At 40.6% G+C, this 21,245-nt stretch overlaps 1 protein-coding gene across 9 annotated transcripts in view; it reads left to right on the forward strand.

The window, feature by feature from the left end:
- The window catches only part of mllt10 (MLLT10 histone lysine methyltransferase DOT1L cofactor), a 298,105-nt gene that overhangs the window by 99,423 nt on the left and 177,437 nt on the right, over positions 1 to 21,245 (forward strand). For all 9 annotated transcript variants that reach the window (XR_011961382.1, XM_072575936.1, XM_072575937.1 and 6 more), the window contains one exon: positions 4,587 to 4,680. Coding sequence is in view for 8 of the 9 variants with exons in the window: in XM_072575936.1 (XP_072432037.1) it covers positions 4,587 to 4,680 (94 nt within the window). In the remaining variant the exon portion in view is untranslated. The remainder of the gene's footprint in view (positions 1 to 4,586; positions 4,681 to 21,245) is intronic.

A 21,245-nucleotide genomic window follows, 5' to 3' on the forward strand; every position in this document is an offset into this window, starting at 1 on the left:
CCCCTGAAGTAGAACATATCTCTTATTGACTTGTGTTATATGCAGTTACATGCAAATTGGAATTTTGAAAAGAAGTAGAATAATCTAATACTTAGATCTCCCTTACCCCATTTACTAAAATAATTGTCTTTTGGGGTATTATCAGAGATACAGGTTTAAAAAAAATGTCGGTCAGGGAGACATTTGATGTGATAGTATCAGGATAGTTTATTAAGCCAAAATAATTATGTTTAATAAATTAACAAGAAACTTACCAGAATCCAAATTCAAATAGTTTATGCTTCCCATTGATTCGAGTGGCTACAAATGGCTCATGAGTCCTGTTCTTCTTTTCTGTCTCCATGTTATCTTGCAGAAACTTGGCACACTGATGTCAAGGACATTCTACTCTTCCCTTATAGTCAGTGGCCCTTCCTGTATTGTCATGTTCTGCTCTTGTATGTCTACTTCTTACATTAACTGTCAATTGTGATCCTTACCCATGGTCATGACCCAAACAGTACATCCTTAACACAAACACAGCATCCGACACGTTCTAATTAACTCCTTTATACATCCAAAGTAACCGTCTGCCTACTGGTAATTCATACAAAATGCACATAGAAGGAATGTGTAATATCAAACAAAAATTTTAAAGGATCACATTTATAAAATGTTTGCATTCTCCACAATATGACTTGGGTACTGTTCAACTGGAAACTTGCCCAACTGACTCTTCTAACTGTATGAATGCTGACCAAATCAGGAAGCTGCTAATCATGGATGCATCGTAATGAACCTTGTTTTGGCTATAGTAAAGTCCAAGCAGCTGTAATCACAATTAAAAAGTCCCAGCATCTTTGGCCTGGTATAGCCTGGGAAGCTGAAGTCAACTGCAGCATCTCCACTATTTTTATTGACAATTAACTGGAAGTTGAACATGGAATTTAATGGCCTATGTGGCACAGGAACACAATGACCTTTCCAACTGAACCAGTTGGAGACTTAATTCAAATTGCCTCTCTTCCCCTCCTCTTCTGAAGGCCTCTTTCGAAGCAAGATCCGCAGACCCTGATTCCCTTCAGTACCTTGCACAAATGGCTTTTATTCATGTACCAGTCTTGAAGGTACGTGTCAGCACTCAGATGGATGCTGGGTAGGAGTTTGTGGATGTGTGGCATCATATGCACCCTAACTGCCACCTTCACTTGACATTCATATATTTTCCATAGGATTGTTGAATTGCAATCTAAATTTCTTCAGCATGTCAATGAATAAATACACTACATTGTACAGTACCTGTCCATCTAAATCAATGGGGTCCTAAGTTGGATACTTGATTTTTGTTCAGTTAGTTGGTTGGTGTCTGTTGCAGTTGGTCTCTCTGGTTGGGTAGGAGGGGAATAATGTTCCAGTTTCTGGGAGCTTCTGTTCCTTGTTGCAAAATGCATGTCTGTTAATATTATTTCATAATAGATTTGAGATGAACTGAAATGTCTACTGTCCACGCTTTATACATGATGGTAGCCACTGAGCTAAGACTTTTGTAAGATGGTAATACACCCATATACCACTATTTTTAAAACACAGCTCCCCAAAATTATATGTATGTCCTGTCTCTTGTCATGCAAGGAATTCATATCAATTCCTTTGAAGAGTTAATGTAAAATTCCAGTTATAAATAAAAAAGTTAGTTCTCCCGAATACTGGCAAAGTTAAAATTTAGGGCCATCTGATTGTGCATCACAATAAATATGAAGCTTAATCAACCAAAAATTATAGAGCTACTAGATTGACTCAAAGCTCCAAAGTGGTTTTGGCCTACAGAGTTATCTAAAGAAGAACGGGAATAATCTTTGCTTTTTGGTGATGAGCGTAAATCACAAATTTCTGTTTGCAAGCAATGTTGGTGGTCAGTCAATAGGGCTTCAAAACGCTGCACTCCAGCCTGACTCAAGTGGTATTAGACAGGATTGATCGAGTAAGTCCTTAGAGTGTAAAGGCAGAAGGAGTATACTTAAGAGGGAAATCAGGAGGGCAAAAAGGGGACATGAGATAGCTTTGGCAAATAGAATTAAGGAGAATCCAAAGGGTTTTTACAAATCTATTAAGGACAAAAGGGTAACTAGGGAGAGAATAGGGCTCCTCAAAGATCAGCAAGGCAGCCTTTGTGTGGCGCTGCAGGAGATGGGGTGGGGGGGTGTTGGGGGGGAGAGGTGGTAAGGATACTAAACTAGTATTTTGCTTCAGTATTGATGGTGGAAACGGATATGGAAGATTAGAATGTAGGGAAATAGATAGTGATATCTTGAAAAATGCCCCTATTATAGAGGAGGAAGTGCTGGATGTCTTGAAATGGGTAAAGGTAGATAAATCCCCAGAACCTGATCAGGTGTACCCTCTGTGGGAAGCCAGGGAAGTGATTGCTGCGTCCCTTGCTGAGACATTTGTATCATCGATAGTCACAGGTGAGGTGTCGGAAGACTGGAGGTTGGCTAACGTGGTGCCACTATTTAAGAAGGGTGGTAAGGACAAGCCAGGGAAAAATAGACCAGTGAGCCTGACTTCGGTGGTGGGCAGTTGGAAATCCTGAGGGACAGGATGGACATGTATTTGCAAAGGCAAGGACTGATTAGTGATAGTCAACATGGTTTGTGCATGGGAAATCATATCTCACAAACTTGATTGAGCTTTTTGTGGAAGTAACAAAGAGGATTGATGAGGGCAGAGTGGTAGATGTGATCTATATGGACTTCATTAAGGCATTCGACAAGGTTCTCCATGGGACGCTGATTAGCAAGGTTAGATCTCACGGAATACAGGGAATATGCACCATTTGGATACAGAACTGGCTCAAAGATAGAAGGCCGAGGGTGGTAGTGGAGGGTTGCTTTTCAGACTGGAGGCCTGTGACCAGTGGAGTGCCACAAGGATCGGTGCTGGATCCACTACTTTTCATCATTTATATAAATGACTTGGATGTGAGCATAAGAGGTATAATTAGTAAGTTTGCAGATGACACCAAAATTGAAGGTGTAGTGGACAGCGAAGAGGGTTACCTCAGATTACAACGGGATCTTGATGAGATGGGCCAGTGGGCTGAGAAGTGGCAGATGGAGTTTAATTTAGATAAATGTGAGGTGCTGCATTTTGGGAAAGCAAATTTTAGCAGGACTTATGCACTTAATAGTAAGGTCAAAGGGAGTGTTGCTGAATAAAGAGACCTTGGAGTGTAGATTCATGCTCCTTGAAAGTGGAGTCGCAGGTAGATAGGATAGTGAAGAAGGCATTTGGTATGCTTCCTTTATTGGTCAGAATATTGAATACAGGAGTTGGGAGGTCATTTTGCGGCTGTACAGGACATTGGTTAGTTGGACTATTGCGTGCAATTCTGGTCTCCTTCCTATCGGAATGAAGTTGTGAAACTTGAAAGTGTTTAGAAAAGATTTAAAAGATGTTGCCAGGGTTGGAGAATTTGAGCTATCGGGAGATGCTGTATAGGCTGGGGCTGTTTTTCCTGGAGTGTTGGAGGCTGAGGTGTGACCTTTATAGAGGTTTATAAAATCATGAGGAGCATGGATAGGATAAATAGATAAGGTCTTTTCCCTAGGGTCGGGGAGTCCAGAACTAGAGGGCATAGGTTTAGGGTGAGAGGAGAAAGATATAAAAGAGACCCAAGGGGCGACGTTTTCGCGCAGAGGGTGGTAAGCGTATGGAATGAGCTGTCAGAGGAAGTGGTGGAGGCTAGTACAACTGCAACATTTAAGAGGCATCTGGATGGGTATATGAATAGGAAGGGTTTGGAGGGATATGGGCCAGGTGCTGGCAGGTGGGACTAGATTGGGTTGGGGTATCTGGTCGGCGTGGACAAGTTGGATGAAGGGTCTGTTTCCATGCTGTACATCTCTATGACTCTATGAAGTATTCGGTTTTACTAAGCCTTCCATAAATGATCCATTTTTGACTGAATTGGTTTAACTCCTTTTTTTTTCTCCCATTCTTCCAAAAGAGGCTTGTCATCAGTAACCTGCCAAGTATGGGTTTGACATTGGCCAGATGTGTTGTAGATATTTAAAAAAAAATTGTGACTTGCTGATTCTGCAATTTAATTACATTACATTGTGACTCATGTTTTCTCATATCCAGCTTTCAAGTAATGCTTTCTACTTGTTATTAGCTCAGTACTTAGGCTGGTTGTGGTGACTGTCGTGATGGTTTGCTGCAGCAAATTAGTTATATAAAGAGCATGTATCAAACTGAATAGCTTACACTATTTAAAAAAAAGTCCTTTTGTCACATTGGAACATTGGGCAGTTCCTGATTTTCTTTCTGGTGGGGGCAGCGGGCGCGGAGTGATCTATTGTGATCCAGGATATACTTATATAACTATTTGTTTATCTGCAAGCCTCTCAGTTCAAACTCTTGAGCTGTTAAGAGAAGCTAGGGTAGTGTTTAAAATAGCACGAAGATTGAGAAATTATTTGAGGAGGGAGAAAGAAGAAAAATAACTAGAATCACAGGTGCAACGTACTCAACTGATTCTACATTATATAATTCAGTATCTTTCGGTCATTTTTGTGACAATCTTTATTTTTCTTTTTGTTTAGTGCTCAGCTGGCAGGACTTCTGTGTGAAGAAGAAGGTTCAGAAGCTGATAATGTTAAATATTGTGGCTACTGCAAATATCATTTTGGCAAGTTGGTGAGTGCTATGAGTTTTTCATGGGTAATGATACAGCTTTCTTATTTAAAAAAATAATCTAAAGTAACAACTGTTTGATTGAAATCAAATGGAATTTAAAGCTAGTTTGATGATGACGACATGGCCACTATCTATTTGCAGTAATAACCCATTTGGCTCACTAATGTTCTTCAGGAAAGGGAATCTGTCATTCTTACCTGGCAAAAATTTGACTCCAGACTCTGAAAAATATGGTTGACCTATAATAATGTGGTTGATTCTTAAATGCCATCTGAAATGACGTGGAGAGCCAGCCACTTCAAGGGATACTTGGAATGGCCTTGCTAGTGTGCTCACATCTCAAACAAGAACAAAGGAAAATGATAGAATTGAGTTTGTGTCAGAAAGTCAGGAAATGATCTACCCCACAACCTTACTTGCCAGACAATTATGTTATTCTTAAAGCAGTTTACACTTTGTCGTTCTGAGTTCACCATTTCACTTCAAGTGTGGGGAGAATACAGATGTAGAATGCAGTTAATCTGAAGGTTGTTAACAAATGACCAGTTGGTGATGAAATTTTATTAAACTAATGAGTTTCACTGGTTTATCTATTTGCTGTTGATTCATTTTATTAAGTAGAGAATAGAATTGTGTAAATAAACTGCAGGACAGGTTACAGTATACACAACTTTACTATGTAGATATTTAATATCCATGGGTGTTGTAAATCAAATTTAAGTTTTATATATCCATGTGCTTGGCTCCTCTACTCTTGATTATTCGAATGCATCCCTAGTCAGCTGAGACATTCTAATTTGAAGTCCTTTCACAATGTCCTGTGCACTTGTTTCTCTCCTCTGAATGCTGACCTGCTTAATCAGCTGCCTGTTTTAAAATGCTCATACTTTTTTTTTCAATTTCACACCTCTGGTTGTATCTTTATAGTCTCCTTCTGCGCAAAAACTTTCAGGGTATCTGCACCCTTTCAGTCAGGCTTGTTGAGCATTCTCACTTTCCCACTATTGGTGATATGTTTGCAGCTGTCTATTCCCTGATGAAGGGCTTATTCCCGAAACATCGATTCTCCTCCTCTGATGCTGCCTGACCTACTGTACTTTTCCAGCACCACACTCTCGATAGCTGCCTACTTCCAGCCACTCACTCGCCCTAACTATCTCACTTGCTTTCTCTCACTCTGTCTGGCTGGCTTTCTCTCTCTCGCTTGTTCTAGCTCTCTCTCTCTTTCTCGGTCTCTCTTTCTCATGCTCTTTCCCTTGCACGTTCTCTTAAGTTGAACATGTAATCCAAGCTTTTTGTTTGTCTTAAAGTCTACTTCTGTGGCTTAATGTTGAAGTCTGTTTATAGTGTTCTTGTGAAGACCTTTGGGAAATGTTTACTACCTAAAAGGTGCTATATAGTTAGAAGTTTAATTGTCAAAAATTGCAGTTTTCGATCTGGTTTTGGAAAATGTTGGCATAAATTATTTTTGTGATTATTAATATAACTTTTACAGTTTGGATTAGAAAACCTGGCACATGGGTGGCTTACTTTTTGTCAAGAGATTTCTTAAAAAGAAGCTAGGTCAAATAATCCTCCTGAAACAGTGACCTAAATCATTGTGTATCAGAGATCCGGGCACGTCTGGAGTGCTGTTGGAAGATTATATTTATTGTGGTGACTTATGACAAATGTGGTATATATTGAAACCCTTCAGCATATTTGTGGTTCAGAATAATTAAGGATTGATATTCATTAAGAAAACTCAGTTTGAAAGATTTTAGACAGTTTTAGAGGAGACTTGACTGTGGTTAGAAGTGAAGAGAGTTTCTTTAGAAAAGTGTATGTACAATTTAAGGGAAAACACAATTGCCTAAGTGTAAAAGTTTAGTTGGGTGGAACTTGCAAATCAGGAGTATTGTTTAGAAATCTGCAGGTTGTTAAAAGCTAGGAAAGGCAAAGCAGTCAGTTTTGAGTATTCACGCAAGGCAAGTTCACAGTTCACAGTTCATAGGAAAGAATAGAGAAGATTTGATACAGAGGAGGAATGACTTTGGATTTCCAGACTCTGGAGACTTTATAACTGCCACAATGTGACAAGACTTTTATTTTGCTTTTTTTAAAAAAGATCTTTCAAACTAAGTTCCATGCTTAGATAGCTTAATTTGTTTTAATTTTTTGAATGTTATGTACTAATTTTCTGTTCTTAAAGGAAGTTTACAGCCTCGTGTGATTGTGGATGCTCACCATGTTCATAAAAATAAAACATACAGATAATGAGTTAAGGCTGATTTCTTTCTCTAAGTGCTGGGATTATAACAAGTGGGGCTCTATCTGGGCTTTGAGTTCACTGAATTTAAGTGGAAATTGTGTCTCTTCTTGAAAAGCAGATACTGTACATGGAAAAGTGCTGAATGTAACACAGGAGTGTTGTGGACTTTGTTATATGTATTAAATTTTGACATTCGGTGCTGCGTCAAGTTTTTGAGGAATGTAAAATTTAACTGGGTTATTTGAACTCTTTAAATAAGGCTAAGTTAAGCAGATAAATCAAAGGTAGAAACAAAAGCAGGACCTTGTAAGGAGGTGATGTTGAAAGTGTTTATCCAGCATTTGGAATTGGAAGGGAAACATGTCACAGCTGGATTCGGCTACAATAAAGTAGGAAATATTTTTTTAAAAACTTGAGTGTAAGAGAAACTAAAAGAATTCAATTAGAATAAAGTAGAAGAAGAAACTCAATAGGTGAAGCATTCTAACTTTAAAAAAAAATGGAATTTAAAAATGTTTGAACTCAAAAGAGATATGGAGATGAGACAACATGACTTGGCCAGAGAAAAGCTTAGATTAAACAGGGAAAGAAGGGATAGTACCTCGGAGGATGATTCTGATTCCAGTGAGGTATCTGATTTAATTAAAATATGTTTAGTGCTTAAACTTGCTGAGAATGAAGTTGAGTTGTAATTTCACTTCAGTTGAAAAGGTAGCTGGTCAGATGTTGAGGCCAAAAAAAAATTTGGACCTCATATAAGACACTTTGACAGTACTGCTATGAATGTGAATGCAAGTTTCTCAGAAGAACAATCTGTAAGTTAAGAAACTGTTTAAAAAATGAAATACTCAATGCATATGAGCTTTGTCCTGAAGTTCATCAATTAAAATGTAGAAAGACAGGAAAGAAATCTAATAAGATATTTGTAGAATTTGCAAGAAGTGAGGTTAGAGATTTGATCACTGAATTTGGAGAAAGAAATTTGAGATTGTAATGGAAGTTATGATTAAATAACAACTTTAAGATTCCTGCAAAACTTAAAACTGTATTAGTAAAAACTGTATAGTTGCACATCAAGTATCAGAGATCAGTGAAATATCAGTTCTAACAAATTCCTTGTGATTCTCAGATGATCTCCCATCTGTAATTGCCTGAAGGAGAAATCTGTTGATGGAAGAGGCACTAGTTTTTGGGAACAAATGAAAGGATGCCAAAGTAGTAAAGGAGAAAGGCTAGAACCAAAAAATAATGTTTCCATTGTGATAAGACTGAACAAAGCAAGACCATTTGCTGAAATGAAGTGGGGCACCAATTTGCAGTTATAGGCACACCTTAAGCACTCTTCAGAAAATGGGCCACCATGAAACGAAGTACGTATTAAAATTGTAGCAATAGTACAAAAAGAACATTGTTTCCTTAGAATGTATTAGGAAGGGAGAGATGACTGAGTGCAGTAAAGAAAATCCATCCTCAATTGCTGATGAGGAATCAGACCACTGGAAATTCTTAATGTTTTATGTCAAAGGAGAAATTGTTTTGTGCTTAAAGGAAGCAAACCAGTAGATATTGAGACACTCTGGAGCAAGTCAGTTATTGATATTGATTTGATAATAATATTTATTTTCTGACAAGGTTAATGAAAGAAAATGTTGATTGGAGGTGTACATGGAGGTTACACACCAGTCTCAGTGTTGGATTAAAGATTAAATGCGGATGTTGTAGTTGGAGTAGTGAAATAAATCCTGATAGAAATGGATTTTATCTTGGGAAATTACTCAGCTGGTTCAAAAATATTGGCCTCCTGGAGGATAGTGGAACAAACAAGAGGTACAAGAAACTAAAATGTTATAGGAGGAAGTTTTCCAGACTGTTGCAACAGGTCCAAAAATTGGAGAAGACGAACAGTATATGAGGAAAAGAAAGGAATGACTGAGAAACTCATTGGAAATGATTTTAGAAAATTTAAGTAACCAGGGTGAAGGTTCACTTCAATCCTGAATTGAAAGTTATGCCCAAGAACCACCTCAGAAATTGAATTAGAACTCTACCCAAGTGTTATTATTTGTAAAAAAATTACTAATGAGAAAATGGAGATCAACTCAAATACTAGCCAGTGAAGGGTGCACAGTGATCCATCAGATAACTCCCAAACCAAGTTTCAACTAAGTATTTAGCAGAATCTTAACCAATTGTATAGAATGCCTAACTGAAACAAGGTCTGAGGATCAGTGCCTTATATTGATTATACTTGCTTCAACAAGAATTTCTGAAGCAGGCCCTTTTGGGCGGACAGAAAACCCTGCAAAACTAGTAAGGAAAATGTTGGTTCAATTGGATTACCCAAAGAAGTACAATCTGATCAGGGTTCAAATTTTATCGCAAATATTCAAAGAAATGATGACTACTTTGGAAATAAAACGTTCAATTTCTTCTGCTTATTACCTGCTATCTTGAGGTGCATTGGAAAGGTGGAATTTAAATTTGAAGATTATGATTAGAGTTTAAAGACACAAATGCATGAATAATTGCAATAAAGGAGTCCCCCTGTTACTGTTTGCCATTAGGGATGCTCCAAATGAGTTTACAGGATTTGTCCATTTGAACTGGTATGGTCATGAGATAGGAGAACAATTGAAATAGATTCAAGAAAAAAAATGGCAAACCACAGCTCAGACTACACTTTAAGCTCACTTGAGTTTGAGAGAACAGATCCAGAGCCTGTGAGTTAGCCAAAAAGTATTTGAAGAGTGCTCAAGAAGCAGTGAAAACAGCAGATTATAAAGTAAACCAGTAGATATTGAAACACTCTGGAGCAAATCAGTCATCGATATTTGTCTTCTGGCAAGATTGGAATTTGGAATTTTGTTGCAGGAGTCAAGGTGTTAGTATTGTTTCTAGTCTCTGAGGATCCAAGAAAAACAAGGCTCGATGGATCCCTTACCAAATTTTTAAAAAATTTAAAAAAAAGGAGATAAATTACTTGGTGAATGCTCCAGAGAAAAGAGAACAAAATCACCAAGTGTCATGTTAATTTTAGAGGTTGAGAAAGATGGTAGTCAGTGGAAGTGTATTTACATAGTCAAATTAAAATATCAACTGATGAATGAGTATGAATTTGAAAATTCAAAAGTTGGATTTTTCCTTCTAGGACAAATGAAAAACTTTGTGATATGTTGGCATGTTTGTTCCAAACTTACGCACTGTAATGCCTCCTTTGACAAATTTGTTAAAGAAAAGCAGAAAAGTTGAATTGACACCAAATTCTCAGTTTGCCTTTGACAATTATATTAATTTTAGCAGCACCACATAATAATCCATTCAGATTGGTTTGATGTTATGGGCATTGCTGTAAGTGTCATTTTATTACTAAACTGTGCAATGTCTGTTATTTTTCAATGAAACTGAGTACATTTTGATAGAAATATTTGTTAATGAAAGAGACATCTTGTTTGTAAAGCAAGTGCATCTGTTTGAAATCTACATCGCCAAGAATATAAGAACATAAGAACTAGGAGCAGTAGTAAGCCATCTGGTCCTTGCAGCCTGCTCTGCCATTCAATAAGATCATGGCTGATCTTTTTGTGGACTCAGCTCCATTTATCTGCACTCTCACTGTATCCCTTAATTCCTTTATTGTTCAAAAAAAATCTAATTTTGCTTTAAAAATGTTTACTCAAGTTGCATCAACTTCTTCACTGGGCAAGGAATTTCATAGGTTTACAACCATTTGGGTGAAGAAGTTCCTCCTTAATTCAGTTCTGAATCTCCTCAAAATTAGTGACCTGCACTTCATGAATCCATGCTGCGTCTGCCCAATGGGAAATTTCTATTTTGTTATTTCTTCCTTGATAATAGACTCAAGCATCTTCCCCATTACAGAGGTTGAACTCTCAGATCTATAATTCCCCATCTTTTGTTTTCCTCCCTTTATAAACAGTTGCATCACATTTGTTGTTTTCCAATCTGCTGGAACTGCCCCAGAGTCCAGCGACTTTTGGAAAATTACCATAAGTGCACTTGCTATTTCTCCCGCCGTTTCTTTTAATACCCTGAGATGCATTCCATCAGGGCCCGGAGACTTGTCTATCCTTAGCTCAACAATATGGAAGAAATTGCAATCAATTATAGACACTTATTTTGGGAGAAATTTTAGGACAAGAGTGTATGGTTGTTTTGGTGGAGTTTAATTTTTCTGCTGTCCAATTGAAAAATAATTCATGTGCTTGGAAAAGTTTTTTTGTAGCTGATGGTGGCGGTGATAAACGTGTGAAGGAAAGAATGTGGTCATTCAGATGCTCTTGAGTAAAATATGGCTGTCAAAAATAATAATTTTTGAGTTAATGACACAATATTGTTAACCTAACAAAACATTTAACCCTCTTTTGATAGGGAATGATGTTGCCTGTTAAAGATGCATTTTCGTTCTTCTTTGTGAGGAGGCGTAATGAGAGATGCGATTTATTTGTATTTTAAAAATCATGGTTTACTTCAGAAGGAGATTCATATCAAACTCAAAAGCATCAGCTTTATTTATTCTCCATCGGTGCTGCCATACTGTCTGTTTTTCTTCAGTATTTCCTCTTTTTGGGTTGTAAGTTTGCTCATTGAGCTGGAAGATTTGTTATGTAGATGTTTGGTCACTATGCTAGATCACATCATTAGTGAGTCTGGTTGAAGCGCTGTCCCACTTTCTATTTATGTGTCTTGGTCTGTGGTGGGTGATCTCGCTTCTGGTTCTTTTTCTGTTTTGGTTGGTAAACAGGGTCCAAATCGATGTGTTTGTTGATGGAGTTCCGGTTTGAATGCCAGGCTTCCAGGAATTCCCATGTGTTTGTTTGTTTAGCTTGTCCCTGGATGGATGTTTTGTCCCAGTTGAACTGGTGTCCCTCATTGTGTGTGCAAGGATGCCAGTGATAGTTGGTTATGTCTTTTGGTGGCTTGTTGTGCTTATGCATCCTGGCGGCTAGTTTCTTGCTGGTCTGTCCGATGTAATGTTTGTTGCACTCTTCGCAGGGTATTTTGTATGTGACATTTGTTCTGCTGGTTGTTGGTGCAGGGTCCTTCAGATTCATCTAGAGCTGTTTGTCTTGGTAGGTTATGGGCTACCGTGATGCCAAGAGGCCGGAGTAATGTAGTCATCATCTCAGATGTCTTTAGTGTAAGATAGTGTGGCTAGAGTCTCAGGGCATGTTGTGTCTTTTTGTTTAGGTTTGTTGTTTAAGAATCGATGTACTGTGCTTATTGGGTACCTTTTCTTGAATATGTTGTATAGGTATTTTTCTTTGGCATCTCTTAGTCCCTGACTGCTGCAGTTGTTGTGCCTCGTTTATATAATATCCTGATGCAGCTCCATTTGTGGGTGTTGCAATGATTGCTCCTCTAGTTGAGTATTTGGTCTGTGTGTGTGTTGCTATCCTGTCAATGCTGGTCTGTAGCTCTCCATTGGCTTTTCATTCTAATGTGACATCAAGGAAGGGGAGTTTGTTGTTTTCTTCTTTGGTGAACTTTATACCAGTAAGGAGGATGATCATGTGTTCGTGGGTTTTTTTGCATTGTTCCATTTCATGATGAAGATGTCATCCACATAGCGGATCCAAAGCTTGGGCTGAATCATGGGGAGGGCAACTTGTTCTAACCTCTACATAATTGCTTCTGTCAAGAATCCTGATATTGGTGATGCCATGAGTGTCCTGTTGATTTGTTTGTAGATCTCGTTGAGGGTGAAGTGGGTCGTGAGACATGGGTCTACTGGTTTGACATGGTTTCTTGGCATCATAGTAGCTCACAAACCTACCAACACACTGAAACAGCTCTTGATAACTCTAAAAGATCCTGTACCACCAACCAGCAGAACAAAAGACATATACACAATACCCTGCAAGGAGTGCAACAAGCGGTACATCGGACAGACTGGCAGGAAACTAACCACCAGGATACACAAGCACCAGTTAGCCACCAAAATATGACCAACTATCACTAGTATCCTTGCACACAGATGACGAGGGACACCAGTTTGGTTGGGACAATGCATCCATCCTGGGACAGGCTTAACAAAGACATGCCTGGCATTCAAACTGGAACTCCAACAAGCATGTTGATATGGACCCTATTTACCAACCTCTCTGTGATATCCCCCACCACAAAAGACCAAGGCGCGCACATAGAACGCAGAACAGTAGTGTTTAAACGGAGGCTCACTACTGATGTTTGGAGAAAGTGAGAACTGGAGATCAGAGTCGAAGAGTGTGGTGCTGGAAAAGCACAGCTGGTCAGGCAGCATCCAAGGAGCAGGAGAGTCAACATTTCGAGCATAATCTCTTAGTCTGGAATGAGGGTGGGCCAAAAGGCTGAGAGATACATGGGAGGGGGTGGAGCAGGGGGGCACGGTCACTGGGAATGCGATAGGTAGATGAAGGTGAGGGGTAATAGTGATAAGTCAGAGAGGAGGGTGGAGTGGATAGGAGGGCAGGGAAATGGACAGGTTAGACAGTTCAAGAGGGCAATGCCAAGTTGGAGGGTTTGAACTGGGGCAAGGTGGGGGCAGGGGGAATGAGAAAACAGGTGAAATCAGCATTGATCCTGTGTGATTAGAGGGTCCCAAGGTGGAAGATGAGGCGTTCTTCCTCCAGGCATTGGGTGGCTAGAGTTTGGTGGTGGAGGAGACCAAGGATTTGCATGTCCTTGGCAGAGTGGGAGGGGGAGTTGAAGTATTTGGCCAAAGGATGGTGGGGTTGATTGGCGCCTGTGTCCCAAAGATGTTCTTTGAAACATTCTGCAAATTAGCATGTAGAGGGGGCCTCATCAAGAGCAACACACACAGTTGATGATGTGTGTGGAAGTACAGGTCAATCTCTGTTGGATCCTTTGGGGCCCTGGACCGAGTGAGAGGGGAGGTGTACGTGCAGGGTTTGAACTTCTTGGTGGCAAAGGAAACTGCTGGGAGTAGAAGGTGGGTTCATGGGGTGTGTGGACCTAACAAGGGAGTCGCTGAGGGAATGGTCTCCGTGGAACGCAGATAGGGTTGAGGAGGGAAATATATCCCTGGTGGTGGGGTCTGTTTGTAGGTGGTGGAAATGGATAGAACCCCTCTGTTCCTCACCTTCCAGCCCACCAACCTCTAGATACCTGGTCCCCTTAGTCCAGAATCTCCCCACATACATTCGGGACACCACCCACGTCTTCTACCACATTCGAGACTTTCATTTCCCAGGTCCCTCATCTTCACTATGGGCATCCAGTCCCTGTACACGTCCATCCGCCATGACGAAGATGACCAAGCCCTCTTTGTTCCTCTCCTGACCCAACCAATACCCTTCCAATGACACAATCATTCGATTGGTTGAACTGGTCCTCACCATCACCAATTTCTCCACTGAATCCTTCCATTTTCTCCAGACCAGAGGGGTAGCCATGGACACCCGCATGGGCTCCAGCTATGCCTGCCTCTATGGGTACGTGGTCCATCTTCCGCAGCTACACCGCCATACTCTCTGCACCTTTTCTTCTGCTACATCGATGACTGTATAGATGCTAGCTCGTGCTCCCACGAGGAGGTGAACAGTTCATCAATTTCATGAACACCTTCCACCCTGACCTCAGGTTCACCTGGACCATCTTGGGCACCTTACTCCTCCTCTTGGACCTCTCCATTTCCATTTTCGGCTACCGACTCAACACTTACATATACTTCAAACGCACCGCCTCCCACAGCTACCTGGACTATGCCACCTCCCACCTTGTCTCCTGCAAAAACGTTATCCCTTACTCCCAGTTCCTCTGCCTCACCCACATCTGCTCCAAGGAAGACCAGTTCCACCATAGAACATCCCAGATGGCCTAATATTTCAATGACAACAATTTCGCATCCCACATGGTCAACGATACCCTCCAATGCATCTCCTCCACTGTCCGTACCTCCACCCTTTAACTCCACCCCTCCAATCACAACAAGGACAGAAACCCCGTGGCCCTCACCTTCCACCCCACCAACCTCTGGATGCAATGCATCATCTTCTGCCTTTTCCACCACCTACAAACATACCCCACCACCATGGATATATTTCCCTGCCCACCCCTGTCTGCATTCGACAGAGGCCATTCCCTCCGCAGCTCCTTTTGTTAGGTCCACGCCTCCACCAACTCATCCTTTGCTCTGGCACCTTCCTCACCACCAGAAGAAGTGCAAAACCTGTGCGCATTCTTTGCCCCTCATCTCTATCCAAGGACCCAAATCGACAGATTTACCTGTACTTCCACACATGTCATCGACTGTGTCCATTGCTCTTGATGTGGTCTCTTGTACATTCGGGAGACAGGATGCCAATTTGCAGAACATTTCTGGGACACACTCACCAATCAACCCCACCGCTATTTGGCAGACCACTTCATCTCCCCCTCCCACTTTGCCAAGGACATGCAAGTCCTTGGCCTCTCCACTGCCAAACTCTAGCCACCTCATGCCTAAAGGGAGAATGCCACATCTTCTGCCTTGGGACCCTCCAACCACACAGGATCAATGTTGATTTCACCAGTTTCCTCATTTCCCTTGTCCCAACCTTATCCTAGATCCAACCGTCTAGCTTGGCACTGTTCTACCTGTCCATGTCCATTTCCCTTCCCTCCTATTCGCTCCACTGTCCTCTCCGACCTACCGCATTCCCAGCAAACCCCCCCCCCCCCCCCTCCTCATTTCTGATGAAGAGCTAGTGTTCGAAACGTCGACTCTCCTGCTCCTCGGATGTTGCCTGACCGGCTGTGCTTTTCCAGCCACAACACTTTTTTGTCACTGATGTTACCTAGCATGGTGACAAAACATCTAAGAACAAAATTAGCGAGCAAGCTTACAATCTGAGCTACCAATCTTCACAAAAATCGCAAGATTTCCTCTTTATTTCAGATTTGCAGTATTTTACTTTTATTTAGGTTTGATTGTATGTTCGATGCCTTGGTTCCTCCACAGTCTGTTGTAAAAAGAAAAATGCTGACCTTGCTCTGGCAGTTCTACTTGGTGCCTCGCTGTCGGTGCAGACATTCCTGGAGATAATGAATATGAATTAGGTGCAGGTTTGTGCTTTGGATAGTAGTAAAAAGTTGTTTGGTATGCTTTCCTTTATTGGTCAAACATTGGGTATAGGAGTTGAGAGGTCATGCTGTGGCTGTACAGAACTTTGGTTAGAACACTTTTGGAATATTATGTGCAGTTCTGGTCTCCCTCTGAAAGGAAAGATATTGTGAAATTTGAAAGGATTCAGAAAAGAGTTACAACGATGTTGCCAGGGTTGGAGGGTTTAAACTTTAGGGAGAGGCTGAATAGGCTTGGAGGTGTTTTCCCTGAAGCATCGGAGACTGATGGGTAACCGTTTAGAGGTTTATAAAGTCATGAGGGATGTGAATAGGGTAAATAGACAAGGTCTTTTCTCCGGGGGTGAGTGAGAACTGTATAGGTTTAGGGTGAGAGGGAAAGATTTAAAAGGGACCTAAGGCGCAGTGGTTTCATACAAAGGGTGGCAGTGTATGGGAGGAACTGCCAGAGGAAGTGGGATGATTACAACATTTTTACAAGGCTTCTAAATGGGTTTATGAATACGTAGAGTTTAGAGGAATGTGGGCTAATTGCTGGCAAATGGAACTATAATAATTTAGGATATCTGGTCGGCATGGCCAAGTTGGACCGAAGGGTCTGTTTTTGTGCTGTACATCTCTGACTCCATAACCTGGTCTCAAAGACAAATAGAAGTCTCCAGCAGTCAGCAGAATCTTTTTGCATTAGCAAATGACTTCAGAATTCAAACAAAATGTACCATCCCATGTATCTGGGACAACAAATCCAAAGATGCATGAAGGGTTAACAACCATTGTTTGAAACAGTTTGTTACAACTCTTTTACTTCTCTTTTAATTTATCCCTTCACCGTTTCAGTCTGTTGGTGTGAGAGTGTGATGGCTGTGATCTAGAAAGATTGGTTTTTAATCAGACATGTTAACTACACTGCCTTGTTTAGTTTTGCTGTGCTAAAGTTGGAGTATTCTTGCCAATTTAACTTCTTTTTAAGTTATAAATACTGTGTCTGATATACTTTACTTACAAAGTTTGGTTAGGAACTATGGGTAATTTTGAGGGTTGTTGAATATTTCAGCACTGTGAAATTAAAACATTTGGTGTTAGCAAGTCTGATTTAGTCATGTGTTCATTGCTAACGAAGGGCTTTTGCCCGAATCATCGATTTTCCTGCTGCTCTGATGCTGTCTTACCTGCTGTACTTTTCCAGCTCTACACATTTGATTCTAAGCTCCAGCATCTGAAGTCCTCACTTTTTTGCCTTACTATTCCTTTGTCATCAGTATAAGTTGAACTTTTCCAGAATCTAGCAAATTTTCTAAAAGTAACATGGTCACATCTAGTATCTCAATACTCACCTGTTTCATTGATGACGGCCATCAGGAGCGGATAACTTCTCTGCACAATGTAATAAGACCATGGCCGTAATATAAGAATATTTAAATTCTTTGTTTTTCCTAAATCTTTCTACCAATGTATGCTAAATGGTACAATGTTGAAGAGAGTGCAGGAAAGGTAATCTGGGGACAATCCTTTGATTAACAGTTTTATTGTTTAAGATTTCTTTTTGACCTCTTGATTTAGAAGGAGAAATCAAGAAAGATTGAAATCAAAACAGGAACGTTTGGGAGTCTCTTGTAAGTAGATACTTGGAATGATTTTAGTGAAGGAATTATACAGTTTAGCAAAAAGATGTCTGCAAGGATGTTTACATCTACCTATAGTGGAGTATTCAAAATAAAATGTGCATGAGGCCAGAATTGGATATTTTCAGAAATTTCAAAGGCTGTATTAGATTAGATTAGATTCCCTACAGTGTGGAAACAGGCCCTTTGGCCCAACAAGTCCACACCGACCCTCTGAAGAGTAACCCACCCAGTCCCATTTCTCTCTGACTAACACACTTAACACTACGGACAATTTAGCATGGCCAATCCACCTGAGCTGCACATCTTTGGACTGTGGGTGGAAACCGGAGCACCTGAAGGAAACTCACGCAGACACTGGGAGAATGTGCAAACTCCATGCAGACAGTCGCCCAAGGCTGGAATCGAACCTGGGATCCTGGTGCTGTGAGGCAGCAGTGCTAACGACCGAGCCACTGTGCTGCTCTGGAAGATGACATCCAAACTGGAATGGCCTGATCATAAAGAGAGAATTGAGAAAAAGGATGAGGATTAAAATCCAGGTGCCATTGGAAGGGTCAGTTAGCACAAGTATGATCATTCCTCTCATTTGAAACAAGCTAATATGGTTCAACAGAATTTTGGGAGAAAGTGAGGACTGCAGATGCTGCAGATTGGAGTCGGGAGTGCGGTGCTTGAAAAGCACAGCAAATCATGCAGCATCTGAGCAGCAGAATCTTTGCATATGGTGCTGGATGAGAATTGAAAAAAAATTAATTCAAGGCAGTATTAGCTAGGTCAGAAATAAAAATAGCGATTGCTGGAAAAGCTCAACAGGTCTGTGAGAGAAATCAGAGTTAACGTTTTGGTTCTGTGCCTTCCACTCTTCTGAGATCAGCATTTATTGCCCACTTCCAAAAGTCCCTGAGAAGTTGCTGGTGAGCTGCCTTGAGCTATTGTTTTCATTGTGATGTAGGTACTATTCTAGTGGAAACTCAAGGGTTTTTATCAGCAACTATAAAGGAATTGCGATTGTTCAGAGTCAGGAATGGTACATAGCTTGGAGGGGAATGTGCAGATTGTTACAACAGAGACTTTGCTTAAGGAAGCTTGGGACTGGGTTTTAAATATTCCTAGTTGAAATGTGTTAAGCAAAGGGAGAATCAAGGGTGAGAGTTGGCAGTATTGGTTCAGGAGAACAGTGTCAGTGATGCAGAAAGAGAGATCCCGGAGGGTTTAAGGATGAAATTAATTTGTCTAGAACAAAGGCGCAAAATGGATAAAATTATATTGCTTAGTGTACTCTATAAAACAGTCACTGGTGGAAATGATGTAGAGGAGCAAATTTGCAAGGAAATTTCAGAAAAGACAAAAATCATAGACGAGATATGCGGTGCTTCAATTATCCAAGTATGGATTAGGGCTACTGGTACTGTAGAGAGGAGTGAGGGGCAAGCAGTCTTTGATTGTGTACAGGAGAATTTTCTACAGCAGTATGTATCCAGTCCAAACATAAAAGAAGCATTGCTGAATCTGGTCCTTGGAATAACACGGGCTAGGTTGAGCAAGTGTCAGTAACGGAGTGTTCAATGAATACTGATCATTGCATTATAAGGTTTAAAATGATGGTGGAACATTGGCTTGCCCTTTATTTAAGATTAATTAACTGGGTGAGAGCTGACTTTAAGTGGGGCAAGTCAAGAGTTGGTCGGCAATTAAAGATTGGTAGGAAAACTATCTGTGTATGGGCTACTTCCAAAGAAGAGATGACTCTGGCACGACTGGGGTATATTCCCTCAACAGGGAAAAGTAGAACAAATAACCTTGAAGCTTCCTGAATGTAAAAGAAAATAACACAAAGAAGCACTTGTGTGTTTCTGACAGATGCCATGGAGAAAATACAATTTGAGAACCAAGCTGAGACTCAGAAAGGTGGTGAGAAAGAAAATAAGTAGCAAAGAGGGTTTATGAGTAAAAGCTAGTAGTTAATATTAAAGGGGATTCCATAGGCTCAAATGGTTTAAAAAGCCCCCCAACAATTAGGGGCCAATCAGTTTAATTTCAGTGGTGTGAAGTTCCTAGAATCAAATTATTTTGGATAGAATTAGAAGTCACTTGGGAAAGATGGATTGTTTAGGAAGGGGCAGCAGAGATTTCTAAAGAAAGTATTTGACTAACTTGCTGGAGGTTTATGAAAGGTTAATAGTTGTTGAGGATAATGCTGTTTTTGTGTATGTGAACTTTAAAAAGACATTCAATGCCATTTCATATAACAGACTTGAGAAGACTTGCAGCTCATGAAATAATCTAACCTAAAATGAAAGATACTGTTGTGACTTGGATTTAAAATTGGTTAAATCTGTTGCACTGTTCAATCTGCTTTATGCATTAAAAGTAATTGTACAGAAACTGAATGATTGCCTGTCTTTTTTTTCTTTCCGAGAGCTGTTTTCAACACACTTCCAATAATTACTTATAAAGTCATAATGGCCTCGCTGATGATTTGTTTGCCCCTTTTACAAGACTGTGTGTGTGTGTGTGAGATTGCTAATATTTTAATTGTAGGCCTAACAGTTTTGTTTCAAAAACAGAAATTGCTGAAGAAGCTCAGCAGGTCTGAGAGCACCTATGGAGAGAAATCTAAGTTAAAGTTTTGGGTCGAGTGGCTCTTCCTGACAAATGATGGTAGCCAGGAAAATGTCAGTTTATTTGCAGAGGATAGGATAGGTGGAGGGTGTAAGAAGTAAATGATAGGTGGGGGTAGAGCCCAAAGAGAGAGGAGAACAGTTGGACAGATGAAGTGGATAATAATCTGGCAAGGTGGGTGAATAGCTATTAATGGGGACTATTAGTGGCTAACAGTTTGTGATATCAGACTATGTGACAACAAGGAGAAAGTGAGGATTGCAGGTGCTTCAGGTCAGAGTCAAAAAGTTTGGCACTGGTGTGTGGGGGTTCAGGTAAAGACATGGGAGAACTCAAGCCCTAAAGTTGTTGAACTTGATATTGAGTCTACAGGGCTGCAGGGTCCCCAACCAGAAAGTTATGTTCTTCCAGCTTATGGTAAGCTCTGCTGGAGCACTGCAGCAAGCCTGTAATAGAGATATTGGCCAGGGAGCACCGTGGTGTATTGAAGTGGCAGGCAACTGGAAGCTTGGTCTTTCTTAGGAGCAGAACATAGATGTTCCATGAAGCAGTCACCCAGTCTGGCTTTGTTTCATCAATTTGGAGGAGATCACGTCATGAGCAGTGAATATAGTATATTTAGATTGTGTGAAGTGCAGGTGAAGCACTGTTTCCCCTGCAAGGTATGTTTGGGCCCTTCAATGCTGAGGAGAGAGCAAAGAAATGGACAGATGTTACACCTTCTGCAGTTTCAGGGGATGGTGCTGTAGGGGGTTGTTGGGAGTGAAGGAAGAGTGGACCGGGGTGTCTGAAGGGAACAATACCTGCAGAATGCTGACAGGGATGCGGACAGAAATGGAATATGTGTCTGGTGCTGTCATCCCACTGGAGCTGGCAGAACTGGGAGATAATGATGACATTTGGTCTGGAGATGAATGTGCTTTTCTTCTTTACCCTCTCTGAAGGTGGGATTCAGTTCCATGGGCACAGAAATACATTGCACCAAC

Source organism: Chiloscyllium punctatum, chromosome 8 (assembly GCF_047496795.1).
Source record: "Chiloscyllium punctatum isolate Juve2018m chromosome 8, sChiPun1.3, whole genome shotgun sequence".
NCBI classification, from domain to species: Eukaryota; Metazoa; Chordata; class Chondrichthyes; order Orectolobiformes; family Hemiscylliidae; genus Chiloscyllium; species Chiloscyllium punctatum.